At 42.8% G+C, this 22,600-nt stretch overlaps 1 protein-coding gene across 2 annotated transcripts in view; it reads left to right on the top strand.

Moving 5' to 3' along the window:
• PLEKHA5 (pleckstrin homology domain containing A5) overlaps positions 1 to 22,600 on the top strand; it is a 1,264,477-nt gene that overhangs the window by 632,815 nt on the left and 609,062 nt on the right. For both annotated transcript variants that reach the window (XM_053719122.1, XM_053719123.1), the window contains exon 7: positions 4,414 to 4,486. In XM_053719122.1, the coding sequence (XP_053575097.1) occupies positions 4,414 to 4,486 (73 nt within the window). The remainder of the gene's footprint in view (positions 1 to 4,413; positions 4,487 to 22,600) is intronic.

The raw sequence follows: 22,600 nt of genomic DNA, 5'->3' as shown, positions 1-22,600 counted from the left end.
AGTTGGCAGGAAGTCATAAGCACTTTCTTAAGGAAGTGATTAATTCCTGGAGGAAAACAGGAAGTTGTATAAGTTGTAAGTAATATAAGCTCTGGCAGAGTGCCTGAGATCCCGTCAGTCATCTGCAAGCTACAATCGTCACATTCACTTTACACAATTAGTTTTGTGACAAATCTGTTTCAGTCTGATAAAATATAACTTACTGACCCTGTAACAAGACGCTTACAGGTCTGCACTGTCTAGTGGTGTGTAAGAAGCAGTCAGCAATAAAACTATAGTGGGACGCACTATATATAGACAAATAGTAGATTTTTAATGCAGACTGATATAAGCAACTGCTAATAGAGGTTTTTATTCTATACATACTGATTACGTTTAGCGCCGTATCTAGTCTAAATGCACTCCGTGTGCTGACTTTTCACACTACGGTGCTAGGGCAGAAAAGTCACTGCTATACAGAATATGGAATAACCACAGCAATCTTGTTTGTCATTTATGCGTGTGCACTGTATGTCACATCGGTGTAAAACATCTGCAGAATAAATACACCTAAAACTGTTGTTTATTTAGCATTATTATGTTATTTTAGCACATTGCAGAGGCTATCCCATCTGGCTCTCCTGAGCTTGTTTATCTTGCCACCTAGAGACTAGTTTTAATGAAGCTTGTTGAAAAGCTAGGTAGCCTCAGCAGCAGCAATGCACTGCTGGGAGCTAGATTGTGATTGGTGCCTACACATGTCTCTTGTCATTGGCTTAACTGGTTCATTGTAGTGCATTGCCATTGCAGAGGTTAAACACAGTTGTATGCAGTTATTATGACGTGCTATGCACATTGCAGCTTGTTCTTTGTGCACTTGTCATTTTATTGAAAAACAAGAGGAGGGGCTAATTTGTGGTGTGTCAGGGGTACTAAACCATTTCAGTGCAGGATTAATGTAAATGTCATGTGATTAGTGTGTAGTGCAGGATTTATGTGAATGTCATATGATTAGTGTGTAGTGCAGGATTTATGTAAATGCCTGCATGTGATTAGTGTGTAGTGTAGGATTTATGTAAATGCCTGCATGTGATTAGTGTGTAGTGCAGGGTTTATCTAAATGTCAGGTGATAAGTGAGTAGTGAAGGATTTATGTAAATGTAAGGTGATTAGTGTGTAGTGCAGGATTTATGTAAATGTCATGTGATTAGTGTGTAGTGCAGGATTTATGTAAATGTGTCAGGTGATTAGTGTGTATTGCAGGGTTTATGTAAATGTGTCAGGTGATTAGTGTGTAGTGCAGGATTTATGTTAATGTCTTGTGTGATTATTGTGTAGGGCAGGATTTATGTAAATGTCTCCTGTGATTATTGTGTAGTGCAGGATTTATGTAAATGTCTTGTGTGATTAGTGTGTAATGCAAGATTTATGTAAATGTCTCCTGTGATTATTGTGTAGTGCAGGCTTTATGTAAATGTCTTGTGTGATTAGTGTGTAGTGCAGGATTTATGTAAATGTCGTGTGATTAGTGTGTAGTGCAGGATTTATGTAAATGTCATGTGATTAGTGTGTAGTGCAGGATTTATGGAAATGTCTCATGTGAATAGTGTGCAGGATTTATGTAAATGTGATTAGTGTGTAGTGCAGGATTTATGTACATATCAGGTGATTAGTTTGTAGTGCAGGCTTTATGTAAATGTCTTGTGTGATTAGTGTGTAGTGCAGGATTTATGTAAATGTCATGTGATTAGTGTGTAGTGCAGGATTTATGTAAATGTCTTGTGTGATTAGTGTGTAATGCAAGATTTATGTAAATGTCTCATGTGAATAGTGTGCAGGATTTATGTAAATGTGATTAGTGTGTAGTGCAGGATTTATGTACATATCAGGTGATTAGTTTGTAGTGCAGGCTTTATGTAAATGTAATGTGTGATTAGTGTGTAGTGCAGGATTTATGTAAATGTCTCATGTGATTAGTGTGTAGTGCAGGCTTTATGTAAATGTCTTGTGTGATTAGTGTGTAGTGCAGGATTTATGTAAATGTCATGTGATTAGTGTGTAGTGCAGGATTTATGTAAATGTCTTGTGTGATTAGTATGTAACGCAAGATTTATGTAAATGTCTCATGTGAATAGTGTGCAGGATTTATGTAAATGTGATTAGTGTGTAGTGCAGGATTTATGTACATATCAGGTGATTAGTTTGTAGTGCAGGCTTTATGTAAATGTCTTGTGTGATTAGTGTGTAGTGCAGGATTTATGTAAATGTCATGTGATTAGTGTGTATTGCAGGGTTTATGTAAATGTGTCAGGTGATTAGTGTGTAGTGCAGGATTTATGTTAATGTCTTGTGTGATTATTGTGTAGGGCAGGATTTATGTAAATGTCTCCTGTGATTATTGTGTAGTGCAGGATTTATGTAAATGTCTTGTGTGATTAGTGTGTAATGCAAGATTTATGTAAATGTCTCCTGTGATTATTGTGTAGTGCAGGCTTTATGTAAATGTCTTGTGTGATTAGTGTGTAGTGCAGGATTTATGTAAATGTCGTGTGATTAGTGTGTAGTGCAGGATTTATGTAAATGTCATGTGATTAGTGTGTAGTGCAGGATTTATGGAAATGTCTCATGTGAATAGTGTGCAGGATTTATGTAAATGTGATTAGTTTGTAGTGCAGGCTTTATGTAAATGTCATGTGATTAGTGTGTAATGCAAGATTTATGGAAATGCCTCATGTGAATAGTGTGCAGGATTTATGTAAATGTTATTAGTGTGTAGTGCAGGATTTATGTACATATCAGGTGATTAGTTTGTAGTGCAGGCTTTATGTAAATGTCTTGTGTGATTAGTGTGTAGTGCAGGATTTATGTACATGTCATGTGATTAGTGTGTAGTGCAGGATTTATGTAAATGTCTTGTGTGATTAGTGTGTAATGCAAGATTTATGTAAATGTCTCATGTGAATAGTGTGCAGGATTTATGTAAATGTGATTAGTGTGTAGTGCAGGATTTATGTACATATCAGGTGATTAGTTTGTAGTGCAGGCTTTATGTAAATGTAATGTGTGATTAGTGTGTAGTGCAGGATTTATGTAAATGTATCATGTGATTAGTGTGTAGTGCAGGCTTTATGTAAATGTCTTGTGTGATTAGTGTGTAGTGCAGGATTTATGTAAATGTCATGTGATTAGTGTGTAGTGCAGGATTTATGTAAATGTCTTGTGTGATTAGTGTGTAATGCAAGATTTATGTAAATGTCTCATGTGAATAGTGTGTAGTGCAGGCTTTATGTAAATGTCTTGTGTGATTAGTGTGTAGTGCAGGATTTATGTAAATGTCATGTGATTAGTGTGTAGTGCAGGATTTATGTAAATGTCTTGTGTGATTAGTGTGTAGTGCAGGATTTATGTAAATGCCTCGTGATTAGTGTGTAGTGCAGGATTTATTTAAATGTCTCATGTGATTAGTGTGTAGTGCAGGATTTATGTAAATTTCTTGTGTGATTAGTGTGTAGTGCAGGATTTATGTAAATGTGTCAGGGGATTAGTGCTTAGTGCAGGATTTATGTAAATGTATTGTGTGATTAGTGTGTAATGCAGGAGCTATGTAAATATCTTGTGTGATTAGTTTGTAGTGCATGATTTATGTATATGTCAGGTGAATAGTGTGTAGTGCAGGATTTATGTAAATGCCTCGTGATTAGTGTGTAGTGCAGGATTTATTTAAACGTCTCATGTGATTAGTGTGTAGTGCAGGATTTATGTAAATTTCTTGTGTGATTAGTGTGTAGTGCAGGATTTATGTAAATGTCTTGTGATTAGTGTGTAGTGCAGGATTTATGTAAATGTATTGTTTGATTAGTGTGTAGTGCAGGAGTTATGTAAATGTCTTGTGTGATTAGTTTGTAGTGCAGGATTTATGTATATGTCAGGTGATTAGTGTGTAGTGCAGGATTTATGTAAATGTGATTAGTGTGTAGTGCAGGATTTATGTAAATGTGATTAGTGTGTATTACAGGATTTATGTAAATGTGATTAGTGTGTAGTGCAGGATTTATGTAAATGTGATTAGTGTGTAGTGTAGAATTTATGTAAATGTCTCATGTGATTGATGTGTAGTGCAGGATTTATGTAAATGTGTTATGTAATTAGTGTGTAGTGCAGGATTTATGTAAATGTGTTATGTAATTAGTGTGTAGTGCAGGATTTATGTAAATGTGTCATGTGATTAGTGTGTAGTGCAGGATTTATGTAAATGTATTGTGATTAGTGTGTAGTGCAGGATTTATGTAAATGTCCCTAGTGTGTAGTGCAGTCAGACGTACAAGAGATTTAATGGGATAGGTGATTTGTGCACTGGGATGGGAACTATGCAGGATTTAATGTCTGTACTGTTCTTCAGATCATTTGTGAGCTGCTCTTTCTGCTCTTTCTCAGGCTAATTCCGGAATGAAGCTCTGGAAGAAGCGATGGTTTGTCCTATCAGACCTGTGTCTGTTCTACTATAGAGGTAAGCATAGCAGAGACATTAAACTTCTCGGAAGTTAACCCAGAAAATGAAGTTTAGTGTGTGTGTGTATATAATAAATAATTATAAATAAATAAATTATATATGTATATATGAAATATATTGTTATAGTTTACTAGTCATTGTATAAAAGTAAGTAAGGGAAATAGTTACTTGTACAAGGACCACTTCCAGTTCCTAAGGTTTGCGTTCCTGGATCAGCACTTCCAGTTCATTGCACTTCTGTTTGGTCTAGCTACTGCCCCAATAATTTTTACAAAGGTTCTAGGGGCTCTTCTAGCCGTTGCCAGAACCTGGGGTATAGCAGTAGCTCCCTACTTGGACGATATTCTGGTACAAGCACCATCTTTTCGTCTGATTGAGGACCATTAGGTATCTCTTCTCTATCTACTTCGATCTTATGGATGGATGATAAACCTAGAAAATAGTTCTCTTATCCCAAGTACCGGGGTGGGAATCCTGGGTACTATAATAGTAAAATCCTCATGGATATGGAGTCTAACAGACCAGAGACATTGCAAGCTAGCTTCGGCATGTCTTGCCCTCCGGACCTCCTGCCCTCTGTGGCTCAGTGTATGGAGGTGATTGGTCTCATGGTGTGCAGCATGGACATCATTCCCTTTGTCAAGTTCCGTCTCAGACCGTTGCAACTGTGCATGCTGAGGCAGCGGAATGGCGATCATTCAGATCTGTGTCCACAGATTTCTCTAGGCAACCGGTCAAGAGAATCGCTCTCATGGTGACTCTGTCCAGATCATCTGTCCCGAGGGACATCCTCCTTAAGACCATCCTGGGAGATTGCGACTACGGACGCAAGCCTATCAGGATGGGGAGCTGTTTGGGGTGCCAAGAAGGCTCAGGGCCTGTGGACTCAGGAGGAATGCTCCCTCCCAATTAACATTTTGGAACTTCGGGCAATCTTCAATGCTCTGAAGGCTTGGCCCTTTCTGGGTTTGTCCCAGTTTATCAGATTCCAATCAAACAATATAAACTTGGTGGCTTACATCAACCATCAGGGTGGAACGAGAAGCTCCCTAGCAATGAATCTCGGATTCTGAAGTGGGCTGTTCGCTGTCAGCGATCCACATTCTGGGTGTGGGCAACTGGGAAGCGGATTTTCTCAGTAGACAATCCTTTCATCCGGGGGAATGGTCTCCATCCCAAAGTGTTGGCGGACATATGCAACAGGTGGGGGACACCGAAGATAGAACCCATGGTGTCCCGTCTTAATACCAAGCTACCCAGGTATGGGTCGAGGTCCAGGGATCCTTAGGCCGAGCTAATAGATGCATTAGCAGTGCCTTGGAAGTTCAGGATAATTTACCTTTTCCTGCCGTTACCACTCCTTCCTCGTGTAGTGGCCCGCATCAAGCAGTAGCAGGCATCAGTGATACTGATTGCTCTATCGTGGCTGCAAAGGATGTTGTTCACGGATCTGGTGGGGATATCATCATCTCCTCCATGGAAGTTATCTTGTCGCAGGGATCCTTTTGTTCATCAAAATCTAGATTTTCTGAGGCTCACTGCGTGGAGATTGAACGCTTAGTCCTAGCCAAGAGAGGTTTTTATGAGAGAGTTATTGATACTCTCATTCAAGCTTGTAAGCCGGTTACTTGTCACATCTATCATAAGGTGTAGAGAGCCTACTTATTCTGGTGTGAAGAGTGTGGTTTTTCCTGGCATAAAGTTATGGTTGGCAGGATCCTCTTGTTTCTTCAGGATTGACTGGAGAAGGGCCTTTCTGCCAGTTCCCTGAGAGGACAGATTTTGACCCCGTCCATTTTACTGCACAATAGGCTCTCGGAGCTTCCAGATGTACAGTCCTTTAAGGCTCTGACTAGGATCAGACATGTGTTTAGATATAAGGCTCCTCCTTGAAGTCTAAATCTTGTTCTTAAGGTTTTGCAACTGTCAAGGTTTTTTTCCCTGCTTTGTTTGCCATGTGCTGCTGGCAGCCATTTTACTCACCTCTCTTGCTGACTCTGGTGCATACTGTATGATGCTGCTCATTTCCTGCACTACTTTATGGCCAGACTGGTGTACATCATCCGTGTGAGACAGAATGCAGTCTCAGAATTGTGATGTCATCACTTATTATTTAAAGGGTCTCTGTTCAATATGCTTTGCCCTTGCTTTGTCTCAGACCTGATTGTGAGAGCTCCTGTGTATTACCTGGCTGTCTGATGTCCCTCCTGGTTCCTGATCTCTGGCTTGTTCCTGACTCTGCTGTTCTCCTTGTTCCTGATTCCTGCTCGTCTGACTACTCGCTTTGGCTCCTGACTCGCCTCGTCTGACTATTCGCTTTGGCTCCTGACTCGGCTCGTCTGACTACCAGCTCTGGTTTTGATTCCTGGCTTGTTATTTGACTTGTGGACTTTTTATTATTTTTTGCTATTAATAAAGGTGTGATTATTTCTCTTGTAAAGGTGTATCCAGTCCACGGGTTCATCCATTACTTGTGGGATATTCTCCTTCCCAACAGGAAGCTGCAAGAGGACACCCACAGCAGAGCTGTCTATATAGCTCCTCCCCTAACTGCCACCCCCAGTCATTCTCTTGCAGCTCTCAACAAGAAAGGAAGTATCAAGAGAGATGTGGTGAATTAGTGTAGTTTTTTACCTTCAATCAAAAGTTTGTTATTTTTAAACGGTACCTGCGTTGTACTGTTTTTACTCTCAGGCAGAAATTAGAAGAGTTCTGCCTGGAGGTTTGATGATCTTAACGGTTTGTAACTAAGGTCCATTGCTGTTCTCACACATAACTGAAGAGTATGGAAAGAAAACTTCAGTTGGGGGGACGGTCTGCAGATCACTTGCTTTGAGGTATGTTCAGTATATTTTTTTCTAGAGAGATAAGGTCTAGAAAATGCTGACAGTGCCTGGTATATTTGAGGTAAGCCTGATACAGTGATTTAACAGCAACTGGGATCATGCTTGCAAAAAAGGGTAATATACATGTTAATACTCTTATTACTTAGTGTAAAAACGTTTGCATGTTTTAGAAGTAAAAACGTTTTTTCTCTGAGGGTGATAAATCTTTATTTCTCCAACATAGGTGTGTCCGGTCCACGGCGTCATCCTTACTTGTGGGATATTCTCTTCCCCAACAGGAAATGGCAAAAAGCCCAGCAAAGCTGGTCACATGATCCCTCATAGGCTCCGCCTACCCCAGTCATTCTCTTTGCCGTTGCACAGGCAACATCTCCACGGAGATGGCTAAGAGTTTTTTGGTGTTTAAATGTAGTTTTATTCTTCAATCAAGAGTTTGTTATTTTAAAATAGTGCTGGTATGTACTATTTACTCTGAAACAGAAAAGAGATGAAGATTTCTGTTTGTAAGAGGAAAATGATTTTAGCAACCGTTACTAAAATCGATGGCTGTTTCCACACAGGACTGTTGAGATGAAGTAACTTCAGTTGGGGGAAACAGTGGGCAGACTTTTGCTGCTTGAGGTATGACACATTTCTAACAAGACTTGGTAATGCTGGAAGCTGTCATTTTCCCTATGGGAACCGGTAAGCCATTTTCTTAGTTTAGTATAAGAATAAAGGGCTTCACAAGGGCTTTAAAGACTGGTAGACATTTTTCTGGGCTAAAACGATTACTTTATAAGTATATTTAGTGGATTATAACTATAAATAGTTCTTTTAATCTTGGGGATGTATTAAAAAAACGGCAGGCACTGTATTGGACACCTTTTTCACTGGGGGCCTTTTCTAGTCATAGGCAGAGCCTCATTTTCGCGCCACTAATGCGCAGTTGTTTTTGGAAAGCAAGGCATGCAGATGCATGTGTGAGGAGCTAAGAACCACTGAAAAAGCTTATTGAAGGCGTCATTTGGTATCGTATTCCCCTCTGGGCTTGGTTGGGTCTCAGCAAAGCAGATACCAGGGACTGTATAGGGGTTAAATGTAAAAACGGCTCCGGTTCCGTTATTTTAAGAGTTAAAGCTTTCAAATTTGGTGTGCAATACTTTTAAGGCTTTAAGACACTGTGGTGAAATTTTGGTGAATTTTGAACAATTCCTTCATACTTTTTCACATATTCAGTAATAAAGTGTGTTCAGTTTAAAATTTAAAGTGACAGTAACGGTTTTATTTTAAAACGTTTTTTGTGCTTTGTTATCAAGTTTATGCCTGTTAACATGTCTGAACCATCAGATAGACGATGTTCTGTATGTTTGGAAGCCAAGGTTCCTCCCCATTTAAATATATGTGATGAATGTGACATAGTGTCCAAACAAAGTAGGGACAATGATGCCACTGATAATGATGTTGCCCAAAATGATTCCTCAAGCGAGGGGAGTAAGCATGGTACTGCATCTTCCCCTTCTGTGTCTACACCAGTCTTGCCCACACAAGAGGCCCCTAGTACATCTAGTGCGCCAATCCTTCTTACTATGCGACAATTAACGGCTGTAATGGATAATTCTATTAAAAACATTTTGTCCAAAATGCCCACTTATCAGAGAAAGCGCGATTGCTCTGTTTTAGATACTGAAGAGCATGAGGACGCTGATGATAATGGTTCTGACATACCCTCACACCAATCTGAAGGGGCCAGGAGGGAGGTTTTGTCTGAGGGAGAAATTTCAGATTCAGGAAAAATTTCTCAACAAGCTGAACCTGATGTTATTACTTTTAAATTTAAATTAGAACATCTCCGCGCTCTGCTTAAGGAGGTGTTATCTACTCTGGATGATTGTGACAATTTGGTCATTCCAGAGAAGTTATGTAAGATGGACAAGTTCCTAGAGGTCCCGGTGCCCCCCGATGCTTTTCCTATACCCAAGCGGGTGGCGGACATTGTAAATAAGGAATGGGAAAGGCCCGGCATACCTTTTGTTCCTCCCCCTATATTTAAAAAATTATTTCCTATGGTCGACCCCAGAAAGGACTTATGGCAGACAGTCCCCAAGGTCGAGGGGGCGGTTTCTACTCTAAGCAAACGCACTACTATCCCTATAGAAGATAGTTGTGCTTTCAAAGATCCTATGGATAAAAAATTAGAGGGTTTGCTTAAAAAGATGTTTGTTCAGCAAGGTTACCTTCTACAACCAATTTCATGCATTGTTCCTGTCACTACAGCAGCGTGTTTCTGGTTCGAAGAACTAGAAAAGTCGCTCAATAAAGACTCTTCGTATGAGGAGGTTATGGACAGAGTTCAAGCACTTAAATTGGCTAACTCTTTTATCTTAGACGCCACTTTGCAATTAGCTAGATTAGCGGCGAAAAATTCAGGTTTTGCTATTGTGGCGCGCAGAGCGCTTTGGCTAAAGTCTTGGTCAGCGGATGTGTCCTCCAAGAACAAATTGCTTAACATCCCTTTCAAAGGTAAAACGCTGTTTGGCCCTGACTTGAAAGAGATTATTTCAGACATCACTGGGGGGAAGGGCCACGCCCTTCCTCAGGATAGGTCTTTTAAGGCTAAAAATAAGCCTAATTTTCGTCCCTTTCGCAGAAACGGACCAGCCTCAAATTCTACACCCTCTAAGCAAGAGGGTAATAGTTCTCAAACCAAACCAGCCTGGAGACCGATGCAAGGCTGGAACAAGGGTAAGCAGGCCAAGAAACCTGCCACTGCTACTAAAACAGCATGAAGTGTTGGCCCCCGATCCGGGACCGGATCTGGTGGGGGGCAGACTCTCTCTCTTTGCTCAGGCTTGGGCAAGAGATGTTCAGGATCCTTGGGCGCTAGAAATAGTTTCTCAAGGTTATCTCCTGGAATTCAAGGAACTACCCCCAAGGGGGAGGTTCCACAGGTCTCAATTGTCTTCAAACCAAATAAAAAGACAGGCATTCTTACATTGTGTAGAAGACCTGTTAAGAATGGGAGTGATTCATCCTGTTCCATTAGGAGAACAAGGGATGGGGTTTTACTCCAATCTGTTCATAGTTCCCAAAAAAGAAGGAACATTCAGACCAATTTTAGATCTCAAGATTCTAAACAAATTTCTCAGGGTTCCATCGTTCAAGATGGAAACCATTCGAACAATTCTTCCTACCATCCAGGAAGGTCAATTCATGACCACGGTGGATTTAAAGGAAGCGTATCTACATATTCCTATCCACAAGGAACATCATCGGTTCCTAAGGTTCGCCTTTCTGGACAAGCATTACCAGTTTGTGGCACTTCCATTCGGATTAGCCACTGCTCCAAGGATTTTCACAAAGGTACTAGGGTCCCTTCTAGCGGTGCTAAGACCAAGGGGCATTGCAGTAGTACCTTACTTGGACGACATACTGATTCAAGCGTCGTCTCTGTCAAAAGCAAAGGCTCATACGGACATTGTCCTAGCCTTTCTCAGATCTCACGGGTGGAAAGTGAACATAGAAAAAAGTTCTCTGTCCCCGTCAACAAGAGTTCCCTTCTTGGGAACAATAATAGACTCCTTAGAAATGAAGATTTTTCTGACAGAGGCCAGAAAATCAAAACTTCTAAGCTCTTGTCAAGTACTTCATTCTGTTCTTCTTCCTTCCATAGCGCAGTGCATGGAAGTAATAGGTTTGATGGTTGCGGCAATGGACATAGTTCCTTTTGCACGAATTCATCTAAGACCATTACAACTGTGCATGCTCAGACAGTGGAATGGGGATTATACAGACTTGTCTCCGACGATCCAAGTAGATCAAAGAACCAGAGATTCACTCCGTTGGTGGCTGAACCTGGACAACCTGTCACAGGGAATGAGCTTCCGCAGACCAGAGTGGGTCATTGTCACGACCGACGCCAGTCTGGTGGGCTGGGGCGCGGTCTGGGAACCCCTGAAAGCTCAGGGTCTATGGTCTCGGGAAGAATCTCTTCTCCCGATAAACATTCTGGAACTGCGAGCTCTCAAAGCTTGGCCTCAACTAGCAAAGGCCAAATTCATAAGGTTTCAATCAGACAACATGACGACTGTTGCATATATCAACCATCAGGGGGGAACAAGGAGTTCCCTGGCGATGGAGGAAGTGACCAAAATAATTCAATGGGCGGAGAATGACTCCTGCCACTTGTCTGCAATCCACATCCCAGGAGTGGAAAATTGGGAAGCGGATTTTCTGAGTCGTCAGACTTTCCATCCGGGGGAGTGGGAACTCCATCCGGAAATCTTTGCCCAAATAACTCAATTATGGGGCATTCCAGACATGGACCTGATGGCGTCTCGTCAGAACTTCAAGGTTCCTTGCTACGGGTCCAGATCCAGGGATCCCAGGGCGACTCTAGTAGATGCACTGATAGCGCCTTGGACCTTCAACCTAGCTTATGTATTCCCACCGTTCCCTCTCATTCCCAGGCTGGTAGCCAGGATCAATCAGGAGAGGGCTTCGGTGATCTTGATAGCTCCTGCGTGGCCACGCAGAACTTGGTATGCAGACCTGGTGAATATGTCATCGGCTCCACCATGGAAGCTACCTTTGAGACAGGACCTTCTTGTTCAAGGTCCATTCGAACATCCGAATCTGGCTTCACTCCAACTGACTGCTTGGAGATTGAACGCTTGATTTTATCAAAGCGTGGGTTTTCAGATTCTGTCATTGATACTCTTGTTCAGGCTAGAAAGCCTGTAACTAGGAAAATTTACCATAAAATATGGAAAAAATATATTTGTTGGTGTGAATCTAAAGGATTCCCATGGAACAAGATAAAAATTCCTAAGATTCTATCCTTTCTACAGGAGGGTTTGGAGAAAGGATTATCTGCAAGTTCTTTGAAGGGACAGATTTCTGCTTTATCTGTTTTACTTCACAAAAAACTGGCGGCTGTGCCAGATGTTCAAGCGTTTGTTCAGGCTCTGGTTAGAATCAAGCCTGTTTACAAACCTTTGACTCCTCCTTGGAGTCTCATTTTAGTTCTTTCAGTTCTTCAAGGGGTTCCGTTCAGGGCCGGCTTAACAATGGGACCAACAGGGTCCCATGGACCCAGGCGGCACTTGACAGGGGGCGGCACTTCAGTCAGTGACTATCACATTTATAGTCAGACTGCAGCTCCTGTCTGCCGCTCCTGTGACCGTCTTCTCAGCTCTCTGGGGAATCCGTTTAATATTGACAGCGGCACAGCCGCTCCTAACCTACCTTGGTCAATGAAACACTATGAGATCTGACTATCTCTGTGGGGTCACTCCGGGTTAGTGGGTGGGACTGACAGCAGCGGGTCAGGAGCGACACACACAGTCACTTCCCATACAGATTTTCTGCTCAGTGCTGCTGCTTCCCTCCTGAGTCCCGCCCAATAACAAAGTGTGATCACTCAGCTGCCTAAACTTTTCTATGGGGCAGGGCAGCTGACTCGGGAGGGAAGCAAGCCGAAGCAGCAGCAGGCAGCACGTTTATTCCCCTCTAGGCTGGGTGTGCAGGGAACTGAGGTCCAAGCCCATTAGCCCAGTGGAGATAGGAAGACTGGGGAATGGAAGGTAGGTAAATTTTCCCCTAAGCACCAGTTTTCAAAATGATTTTGCATTTGCTGATGTCATGAATCAATGAATATAACAAAATAACAGGAGGAACTTCAGACCGGCATGTCACATGATTCAGATCAGTAGCAAACACTACTAGAAATGTTTGCTGCTGCTCTGAATCATGTGACATGCTGGTCTGAAGTTTCTCCTGTTATTTTGTCTGACAGCCAGGCTAGCATGTGACAGAATATGCAGCCTGAGGGCAGGGACTAGTAAAGGGTGATGTCTGGTCTCTGCTGTGACAGTGTTATGCTGTTTGGGTGGAGGCAGGTACATAAAATGTATATGTGAACAGTTAATCAAATAAAAGGTAGTCAAACTGCAAAGCTGTGTATTTATGATAATGTGGAGATAAAGGTCATTAAACTATTATTTATATATATATATATATATATATATATATATATATATATATATGTGTGTGTTTGTGTGTGCATAGTATAGTCATTGTGGCATTCAAGTTTTAATTAAAATGGCATTCAAATTTAATTGCAGTGTTATGGATGGAGTTAGATAGGTAGAAGTGTGTGTGTGTGTGGGGGTGGGGGGCGTCATTTTGATCTCGGACCCAGGCAGCACAATGTCTTGAGCCAGCCCTGGTTCCGTTTGAACCCTTACATTCCGTAGATATTAAGTTACTATCTTGGAAAGTTTTGTTTTTGGTTGCAATTTCTTCTGCTAGAAGAGTTTCAGAGTTATCTGCTCTGCAGTGTTCTCCTCCTTATCTGGTGTTCCATGCAGATAAGGTGGTTTTGCGTACTAAACCTGGTTTTCTTCCGAAAGTTGTTTCTAACAAAAACATTAACCAGGAGACAGTTGTGCCTTCTTTGTGTCCGAATCCAGTTTCAAAGAAGGAACGTTTGTTACACAATTTGGATGTAGTTCGTGCTCTAAAATTCTATTTAGAGGCTACAAAGGATTTCAGACAAACATCTTCTTTGTTTGTTGTTTATTCTGGTAAAAGGAGAGGTCAAAAAGCAACTTCTACCTCTCTCTCTTTTTGGCTTAAAAGCATCATCCGATTGGCTTACGAGACTGCCGGACGGCAGCCTCCTGAAAGAATCACAGCTCACTCCACTAGGGCTGTGGCTTCCACATGGGCCTTCAAGAACGAGGCTTCTGTTGATCAGATATGTAAGGCAGCGACTTGGTCTTCACTGCACACTTTTACCAAATTTTACAAATTTGATACTTTTGCTTCTTCTGAGGCTATTTTTGGGAGAAAGGTTTTGCAAGCCGTGGTGCCTTCCATCTAGGTGACCTGATTTGCTCCCTCCCATCATCCGTGTCCTAAAGCTTTGGTATTGGTTCCCACAAGTAAGGATGACGCCGTGGACCGGACACACCTATGTTGGAGAAAACAGAATTTATGCTTACCTGATAAATTACTTTCTCCAACGGTGTGTCCGGTCCACGGCCCGCCCTGGTTTTTTTAATCAGGTCTGATGAATTATTTTCTCTAACTACAGTCACCACGGTATCATATGATTTCTCCTATGCATATTCCTCCTTTACGTCGGTCGAATGACTGGGGTAGGCGGAGCCTAGGACGGATCATGTGACCAGCTTTGCTGGGCTCTTTGCCATTTCCTGTTGGGGAAGAGAATATCCCACAAGTAAGGATGACGCCGTGGACCGGACACACCGTTGGAGAAAGTAATTTATCAGGTAAGCATAAATTCTGTTTTTGGGGCCAAATTTTCCACATGGCTTGTTAGATCACTCCTAAAAAAGGCCCCCGGACTTGCAGTGCCTGGTGGGAGGGGCCTATTTTCGTTTTCAGTCTGAGACATCCAGCTTCCCTGAAGGAGTCCTCTGGCATCTAGGACCACTATAGAGGGTGTTTTTCCTGCAAACAAAATTGTGTTTAAAGGCAGGTAGGGCCACAGCAGAGCTGTGGCAGTTTGTTTGACTGTTTTTTAACAGGTTTTCCGTTTTTCTAATCCGTTTTGGATCCTAAGGGGTTAATCATCCATTTGCAAGTGGGTGCAATGCTGCTTTAGTCCCTTACACACACTAAAAATTTTGTAGAGTTTACTACTTTTCTCCAACATAGGTGTGTCCGGTCCACGGCGTCATCCTTACTTGTGGGATATTCTCTTCCCCAACAGGAAATGGCAAAGAGCCCAGCAAAGCTGGTCACATGATCCCTCCTAGGCTCCGCCTACCCCAGTCATTCTCTTTGCCGTTGTACAGGCAACATCTCCACGGAGATGGCTTAGAGTTTTTTAGTGTTTAACTGTAGTTTTTATTATTCAATCAAGAGTTTGTTATTTTAAAATAGTGCTGGTATGTACTATTTACTCAGAAACAGAAAAGAGATGAAGATTTCTGTTTGTATGAGGAAAATGATTTTAGCACCGTAACTAAAATCCATGGCTGTTCCACACAGGACTGTTGAGAGCAATTAACTTCAGTTGGGGGAACAGTGTGCAGTCTCTTACTGCTTGAGGTATGACACATTCTAACAAGACGATGTAATGCTGGAAGCTGTCATTTTCCCTATGGGATCCGGTAAGCCATGTTTATTAAGATAGTAAATAAGGGCTTCACAAGGGCTTATTAAGACTGTAGACTTTTTCTGGGCTAAATCGATTCATTATTAACACATATTTAGCCTTGAGGAATCATTTATTCTGGGTATTTTGATATGATTATATCGGCAGGCACTGTTTTAGACACCTTATTCTTTAGGGGCTTTCCCTAATCATAGTCAGAGCCTCATTTTCGCGCCGGTATGGCGCACTTGTTTTTGAGGACAGCATGGCATGCAGCTGCATGTGTGTGGAGCTCTGATACATAGAAAGGTCTTTCTGAAGGCATCATTTGGTATCGTATTCCCCTTTGGGCTTGGTTGGGTCTCAGCAAAGCAGATTCCAGGGACTGTAAAGGGGTTAAATATAAAAACGGCTCCGGTTCCGTTATTTTAAGGGTTAAAGCTTCCAAATTTGGTGTGCAATACTTTTAAGGCTTTAAGACACTGTGGTGAAATTTTGGTGAATTTTGAACAATTCCTTCATACTTTTTCGCAATTGCAATAATAAAGTGTGTTTAGTTTAAAATTTAAAGTGACAGTAACGGTTTTATTTTAAAACGTTTTTTGTGCTTTGTTATCAAGTTTATGCCTGTTTAACATGTCTGAACTACCAGATAGATTGTGTTCTGACTGTGGGGAAACCAAGGAACCTTTTCATTTAACTATATGTATTTTATGTTATAAAAAATTTAGTAAAAATGATGCCCAAGATGATTCCTCAAGTGAGGGGAGTAAGCATGGTACTGCATCATCCCCTCCTTCGTCTACACCAGTCTTGCCCATACAGGAGGCCCCTAGTACATCTAGTGCGCCAATACTCCTTACTATGCAACATTTAACGGCTGTAATGGATAATTCTATCAAAAACATTTTAGCCAATATGCCCACTTATCAGCGAAAGCGCGACTGCTCTGTTTTAGAAAATTCTGTAGAGCATGAGAACGCTGATGATATGGTTTCTGAAGGGCCCCTACACCAGTCTGAGGGGGCCAGGGAGGTTTTGTCTGAGGGAGAAATTTCAGATTCAGGAAACATTTCTCAACAAGCTGAACCTGATGTGATTACTTTTAAATTTAAGTTGGAACATCTCCGCGCTCTGCTTAAGGAGGTGTTATCCAATTTGGATGATTGTGATTATCTGGTCATTCCAGAACCACTATGTAAAATGGAAAAGTTCGTAGAGGCCCCGGGGCCCCCCGAAGCTTTTCCTATATCCAAGCGGGTGGCGTACATTGTTAGTAAAGAATGGGACAGGCCCGGTATACCTTTAGTACCTCCCCCCATATTTATAAAATTGTTTTCCTATAGTCGACCCCAGAAAGGACTGATGGCAGACAGTCCCCAGGGTCGAGGGGGCGGTTTCTACTCTACACAAGCGCGCCACTATACCCATAGAAGATAGTTGTGCTTTCCAAGATCCTATGGATAAAAAATTAGAAGGTCTGCTAAAGATGTTTGTTCAGCAAGGTTCCCTTCTACAACCAATTGCATGCATTGTCCCTGTCACTGCAGCCGCGTGTTTCTAGTTTGATGAGCTAGGAAAGGCGATTATTAGTAATTCTTCTTCTTATGAGGAGATTATGGACAGAATTCGTGCTCTTAAATTGGCTAATTCTTTCACCCTAGACGCCACCTTGCAATTGGCTAGGTTAGCGGCGAAAAAATTCTGGGTTTGCTATTGTGGCGCAGAGCGCTTTGGTTAAAATCTTGGGCAGCGGATGCGTCTTCCAAGAACAAATTGCTTGACATTCCTTTCAAGGGGAAAACACTCTTTGGCCCTGACTTGAAAGAGATTATCTCTGATATCACTGGGGGCAAGGGCCACGCCCTTCCTCAGGATAGGTCTTTTCAAGACCAAAAATAAACCTAAGTTTCGTCCCTTTCGCAGAAACGGATCAGCCCCAAGGGCTACGTCCTCTAAGCAGGAAGGTAATACTTCTCAAGCCAATCCAGCCTGGAGACCTATGCCAGGCTGGAGCAAAGGAAAGCAGGCCAGGAAACCTGCCACTGCTACCAAGACAGCATGAAATGCGGGCCCCCGATCCGGGACCGGATCTGGTGGGGGGCAGACTCTCTCTCTTCGCTCAGGCTTGGGAAAGAGATGTTCTGGATCCTTGGGCGCTAGAAATAGTCTCCCAAGGTTATTCTCTGGAGTTCAAGGGGCTTCCTCCAAGGGGGAGGTTCCACAGGTCTCAGTTGTCTTCAGACCACATAAGAAGACAGGCATTCTTACATTGGGTAGAAGAACTGCTAAAAATGGGAGTGATTCATCCTGTTCCATTAGGAGAACAAGGGATGGGGTTCTACTCCAATCTGTTCATAGTTCCCAAAAAAGAGGGAACGTTCAGACCAATCTTAGATCTCAAGATCTTGAACAAGTTTCTCAAGGTTCCATCGTTCAAGATGGAAACCATTCGAACACTTCTTCCTTCCATCCAGGAAGGTCAATTCATGACCAAGGTGGATTTCAAGGATGCGTATCTACATATTCCTATCCACAAGGAACATCATCGGTTCCTAAGGTTTGCATTCCTGGACAAGCATTTCCAGTTCGTGGCATTTTCTTTCGGATTAGCCACTGCTCCTAGGATTTTCTCATAGGTACTAGGGTCCCTTCTGGCGGTGCTAAGACCAAGGGGCATTGCTGTAGTACCTTACTTGGACGACATTCTGATTCGAGCGTCGTCCCTTCCTCAAGTAAAGGCTCACACGGACATTGTCCTGGCCTTTCTCAGATCTCACGGATGGAAAGTGAACGTGGAAAAGAGTTCTCTATCTCCGTCAACGAGGGTTCCCTTCTTGGGAACTATAATAGACTCCTTAGAAATGAGGATTTTTCTGACAGAAGCCAGAAAAACAAAACTTCTAGACTCTTGTCGGATACTTCATTCCGTTCCTCTTCCTTCCATAGCGCAGTGCATGGAAGTGATAGGTTTGATGGTAGCGGCAATGGACATAGTTCCTTTTGTGCGCATTCATCTAAGACCATTACAACTGTTCATGCTCAGTCAGTGGAATGGGGACTATTCAGACTTGTCTCCGAAGATACAAGCAAATCAGAGGACCAGAGACTCATTCCGTTGGTGGCTGTCCCTGGACAACCTGTCACAAGGGATGACCTTCCGCAGACCAGAGTGGGTCATTGTCACGACCGACGCCAGTCTGATGGGCTAGGGCGCGGTCTGGGGATCCCTGAAAGCTCAGGGTCTTTGGTCTCGGGTAGAATCTCTTCTACCGATAAATATTCTGGAACTGAGAGCGATATTCAATGCTCTCAAAGCTTGGCCTCAGCTAGCGAGGGCCAAGTTCATACATCAACCATCAGGGGGGAACAAGGAGTTCCCTAGCGATGGAAGAAGTGACCAAAATCATTCTATGGGCGGAGTCTCACTCCTGCCACCTGTCTGCTATCCACATCCCAGGAGTGGAAAATTGGGAAGCGGATTTTCTGAGTCGTCAGACATTGCATCCGGGGGAGTGGGAACTCCATCCGGAAATCTTTGCCCAAGTCACTCAACCGTGGGGCATTCCAGACATGGATCTGATGGCCTCTCGTCAGAACTTCAGAGTTCCTTACTACGGGTACAGATCCAGGGATCCCAAGGCGGCTCTAGTGGATGCACTAGTAGCACCTTGGACCTTCAAACTAGCTTATGTGTTCCCGCCGTTTCCTCTCATCCCCAGGCTGGTAGCCAGGATCAATCAGGAGAGGGCGTCAGTGATTTTGATAGCTCCTGCGTGGCCACGCAGGACTTGGTATGCAGATCTGGTGAATATGTCATCGGCTCCGCCATGGAAGCTACCTTTGAGAGGCCTTCTTGTTCTAGGTCCGTTCGACCCACTCCAGCTGACTGCTTGGAGATTGAACGCTTGATCTTATCAAAGCGAGGGTTCTCAGATTCTGTTATTTATACTCTTGTTCAGGCCTGAAAGCCTGTAACCAGAAAAATTACCACATAATTTGGTATATCTGTTGGTGTGAATCTGCAGGATTCCCTTGGGACAAGGTTAAGATTCCTAAGAGTCTATCCTTCCTTCGAGAAGGATTGGAAAAAGGATTATCTGCAAGTTCCTTGATGGGACAGATTTCTGCCTTGTCTGTGTTACTTCACAAAAAGCTGGCAGCTGTGCCAGATGTTCTAGCCTTTGTTCAGGCTCTGGTTAGAATCAAGCCTGTTTACAAAATTTTGACTCCTCCTTGGAGTCTCAACCTAGTTCTTTCAGTTCTTCAGGGGGTTCCGTTTGAACCCTTACATTCCGTTGATATTAAGTTATTATCTTGGAAAGTTTTCTTTTTGGTTGCAATTTCTTCTGCTAGAAGAGGTTCAGAATTATCTGCTCTGCAGTGTTCTTCTCCTTATCTGGTGTTCCATGCAGATAAGGTGGTTTTGCGTACTAAACCTGGTTTTCTTCCAAAAGTTGTTTCTAACAAAAACATTAACCAGGAGATAGTTGTGCCTTCTTTGTGTCCTAATCCAGTTTCAAAGAAGGAACGTTTGTTGCACAACTTGGATGTAGTTCGTGCTCTCAAATTTTACTTAGCAGCTACTAAGGATTTCAGACAAACTTTGTCTTTGTTTGTTGTTTATTCTGGTAAACGGAGAGGTCAAAAAGCAACTTCTACCTCTCTCTCCTTCTGGATTAAAAGCATTATCCGATTGGCTTATGAGACTGCCGGACGGCAGCCTCCTGAAAGAATCACAGCTCACTCCACTAGGGCTGTGGCTTCCACATGGGCCTTCAAGAACGAGGCTTCTGTTGATCAGATATGTAAGGCAGCGACTTGGTCTTCACTGCACACTTTTTCTAAATTTTACAAATTTGATACTTTTGCTTCTTCTGAGGCTATTTTTGGGAGAAAGGTTTTGCAAGCCGTGGTGCCTTCCATTTAGGTGACCTGATTTGCTCCCTCCCTTCATCCGTGTCCTAAAGCTTTGGTATTGGTTCCCACAAGTAAGGATGACGCCGTGGACCGGACACACCTATGTTGGAGAAAACAGAATTTATGTTTACCTGATAAATTACTTTCTCCAACGGTGTGTCCGGTCCACGGCCCGCCCTGGTTTTTTTAATCAGGTCTGATAATTTATTTTCTTTAACTACAGTCACCACGGTAACATATGGTTTCTCCTATGCAAATATTCCTCCTTAACGTCGGTCGAATGACTGGGGTAGGCGGAGCCTAGGAGGGATCATGTGACCAGCTTTGCTGGGCTCTTTGCCATTTCCTGTTGGGGAAGAGAATATCCCACAAGTAAGGATGACGCCGTGGACCGGACACACCGTTGGAGAAAGTAATTTATCAGGTAAACATAAATTCTGTTTTTATCACTGTTTTCAAGTTTATGAGGTAGTTTTTTTCTCTTAAAGACACAGTACCAATTTTATTTAATTGCTTTTTCACATTTATTAAAGTGTTTTCCAAGCTTGCTGGTCGCATTACTAGTCTGTTAAACATGTCTGACATAGAGGAAACTCCTTGTTCATTATGTTTAGAAGCCATTGTGGAACCCCCTCTTAGAATGTGTGCTAAATGCACTGACCTTTCTATTAGTTATAAAGACCATATTAAAGATTTATCACCAGAGGTTTCTCAGACTGACAAAAGGGAGGTTAAACCACTTAGCTCTCCCAATGTGTCAGAACCTATATCTCCCGCGCAAGTGACGCCAAGTACATCTGGCGCGTCCAATGCGTTTACCTTACAAGACATGGCGGCAGTTATGAATCATACCCTCACAGAGGTATTGTCCAAACTGCCAGGGTTACATGGAAAGCGAGACAGCTCTGGGGCTAGAACAAATACAGAGCTTTCTGACGCTTTAGTAGCTATGTCTGATATACCCTCACAATGTACAGAAGCCGAAGCAGGAGAGCTTCTATCTGTGGGTGACATTTCTGATTCAGGGAAGGCGTTACTCCAGTCTGACTCTGAAATGACAGCATTTAAATTTAAGCTTGAACACCTCCGCTCGTTGCTCAAGGAGGTTTTAGCAACTCTGGACGACTGTGACACCATTGTAGTCCCAGAGAAATTGTGTAAAATGGACAAATACTTTGCAGTGCCTGTTAACACTGATGTTTTCCCAATCCCTAAGAGGTTTTCAGAAATTATTATGAAGGAATGGGATAGACCAGGTGTACCGTTCTCTCCCCCTCCTGCTTTTAAAAAGATGTTTCCCATAGATGCCGCTACACGGGACTCGTGGCAGACGGTCCCTAAGGTGGAGGGAGCAGTCTCTACCCTAGCTAAGTGTACAACTATCCCTGTCGAGGACAGTTGTGCTTTCCTAGATCCAATGGATAAAAAATTAGAGGGTTTCCTTAAAAAAAAAAAAAACTTTATACAACAAAGTTTTATTCTCCAGCCTCTTGCATGCATTTCCGCAGTCACTGCTGTAGCAGCTTTCTGGTTCGAGTCTCTTGAAGAGGCTCTTCAGGTGGAGACCCCGTTGGATGATATCCTAGACAGGCTTAAAGCTCTTAGGTTAGCCAATTCATTTATTTCTGATGCCGTGTTTCATTTAACTAAGCTAACAGCTAAGAATTCAGGTTTTGCCATTCAGGCGCGTTGGGCGCTATGGCTTAAATCCTGGTCAGCTGACGTTACTTCAAAGTCTAAGCTTCTCAACATTCCCTTCAAGGGGCAGACCCTATTCGGGCCTGGACTGAAGGAGATCAATTCTGATATTACTGGAGGGAAAGACCACGCCCTTCCCCAGGATAGGTCCAACAAATTAAGGACCAAACAGACTAATTTTCATTCCCTTCGGAACTTCAAGAGTGGTGCAGCTTCAACTTCCTCTACTACAAAACAAGAAGTAAATTCTGCCCAGTCCAAGCCAGTCTGGAGACCTAACCAGGCTTGGAGCAAGGGAAAGCAGGCCAAAAAGCCTGCTGCTGCCTCTAAGACAGCATGAAGGAGTAGCCCCCGATCCCGGACCGGATCTAGTTGGGGGCAGACTTTCTCTCTTCGCCCAGGCTTGGGCAAGAGACGTCCAGGATCCCTGGGCTCTGGAGATTGTTTCCCAGGGATATCTTCTGGATTTCAAAGCCTCATCTCCAAAAGGGAGATTTCATCTCTCACTATTATCTGCAAACCAGATAAAGAGAGAGGCAG

The sequence above is a fragment of the Bombina bombina genome, chromosome 6 (genome assembly GCF_027579735.1).
Source record: "Bombina bombina isolate aBomBom1 chromosome 6, aBomBom1.pri, whole genome shotgun sequence".
Lineage (NCBI taxonomy): Eukaryota > Metazoa > Chordata > Amphibia > Anura > Bombinatoridae > Bombina > Bombina bombina.
The sequence above is the reverse complement of the archived record's forward strand: the minus strand, read 5'-3'. Positions and strand labels throughout refer to the sequence as shown.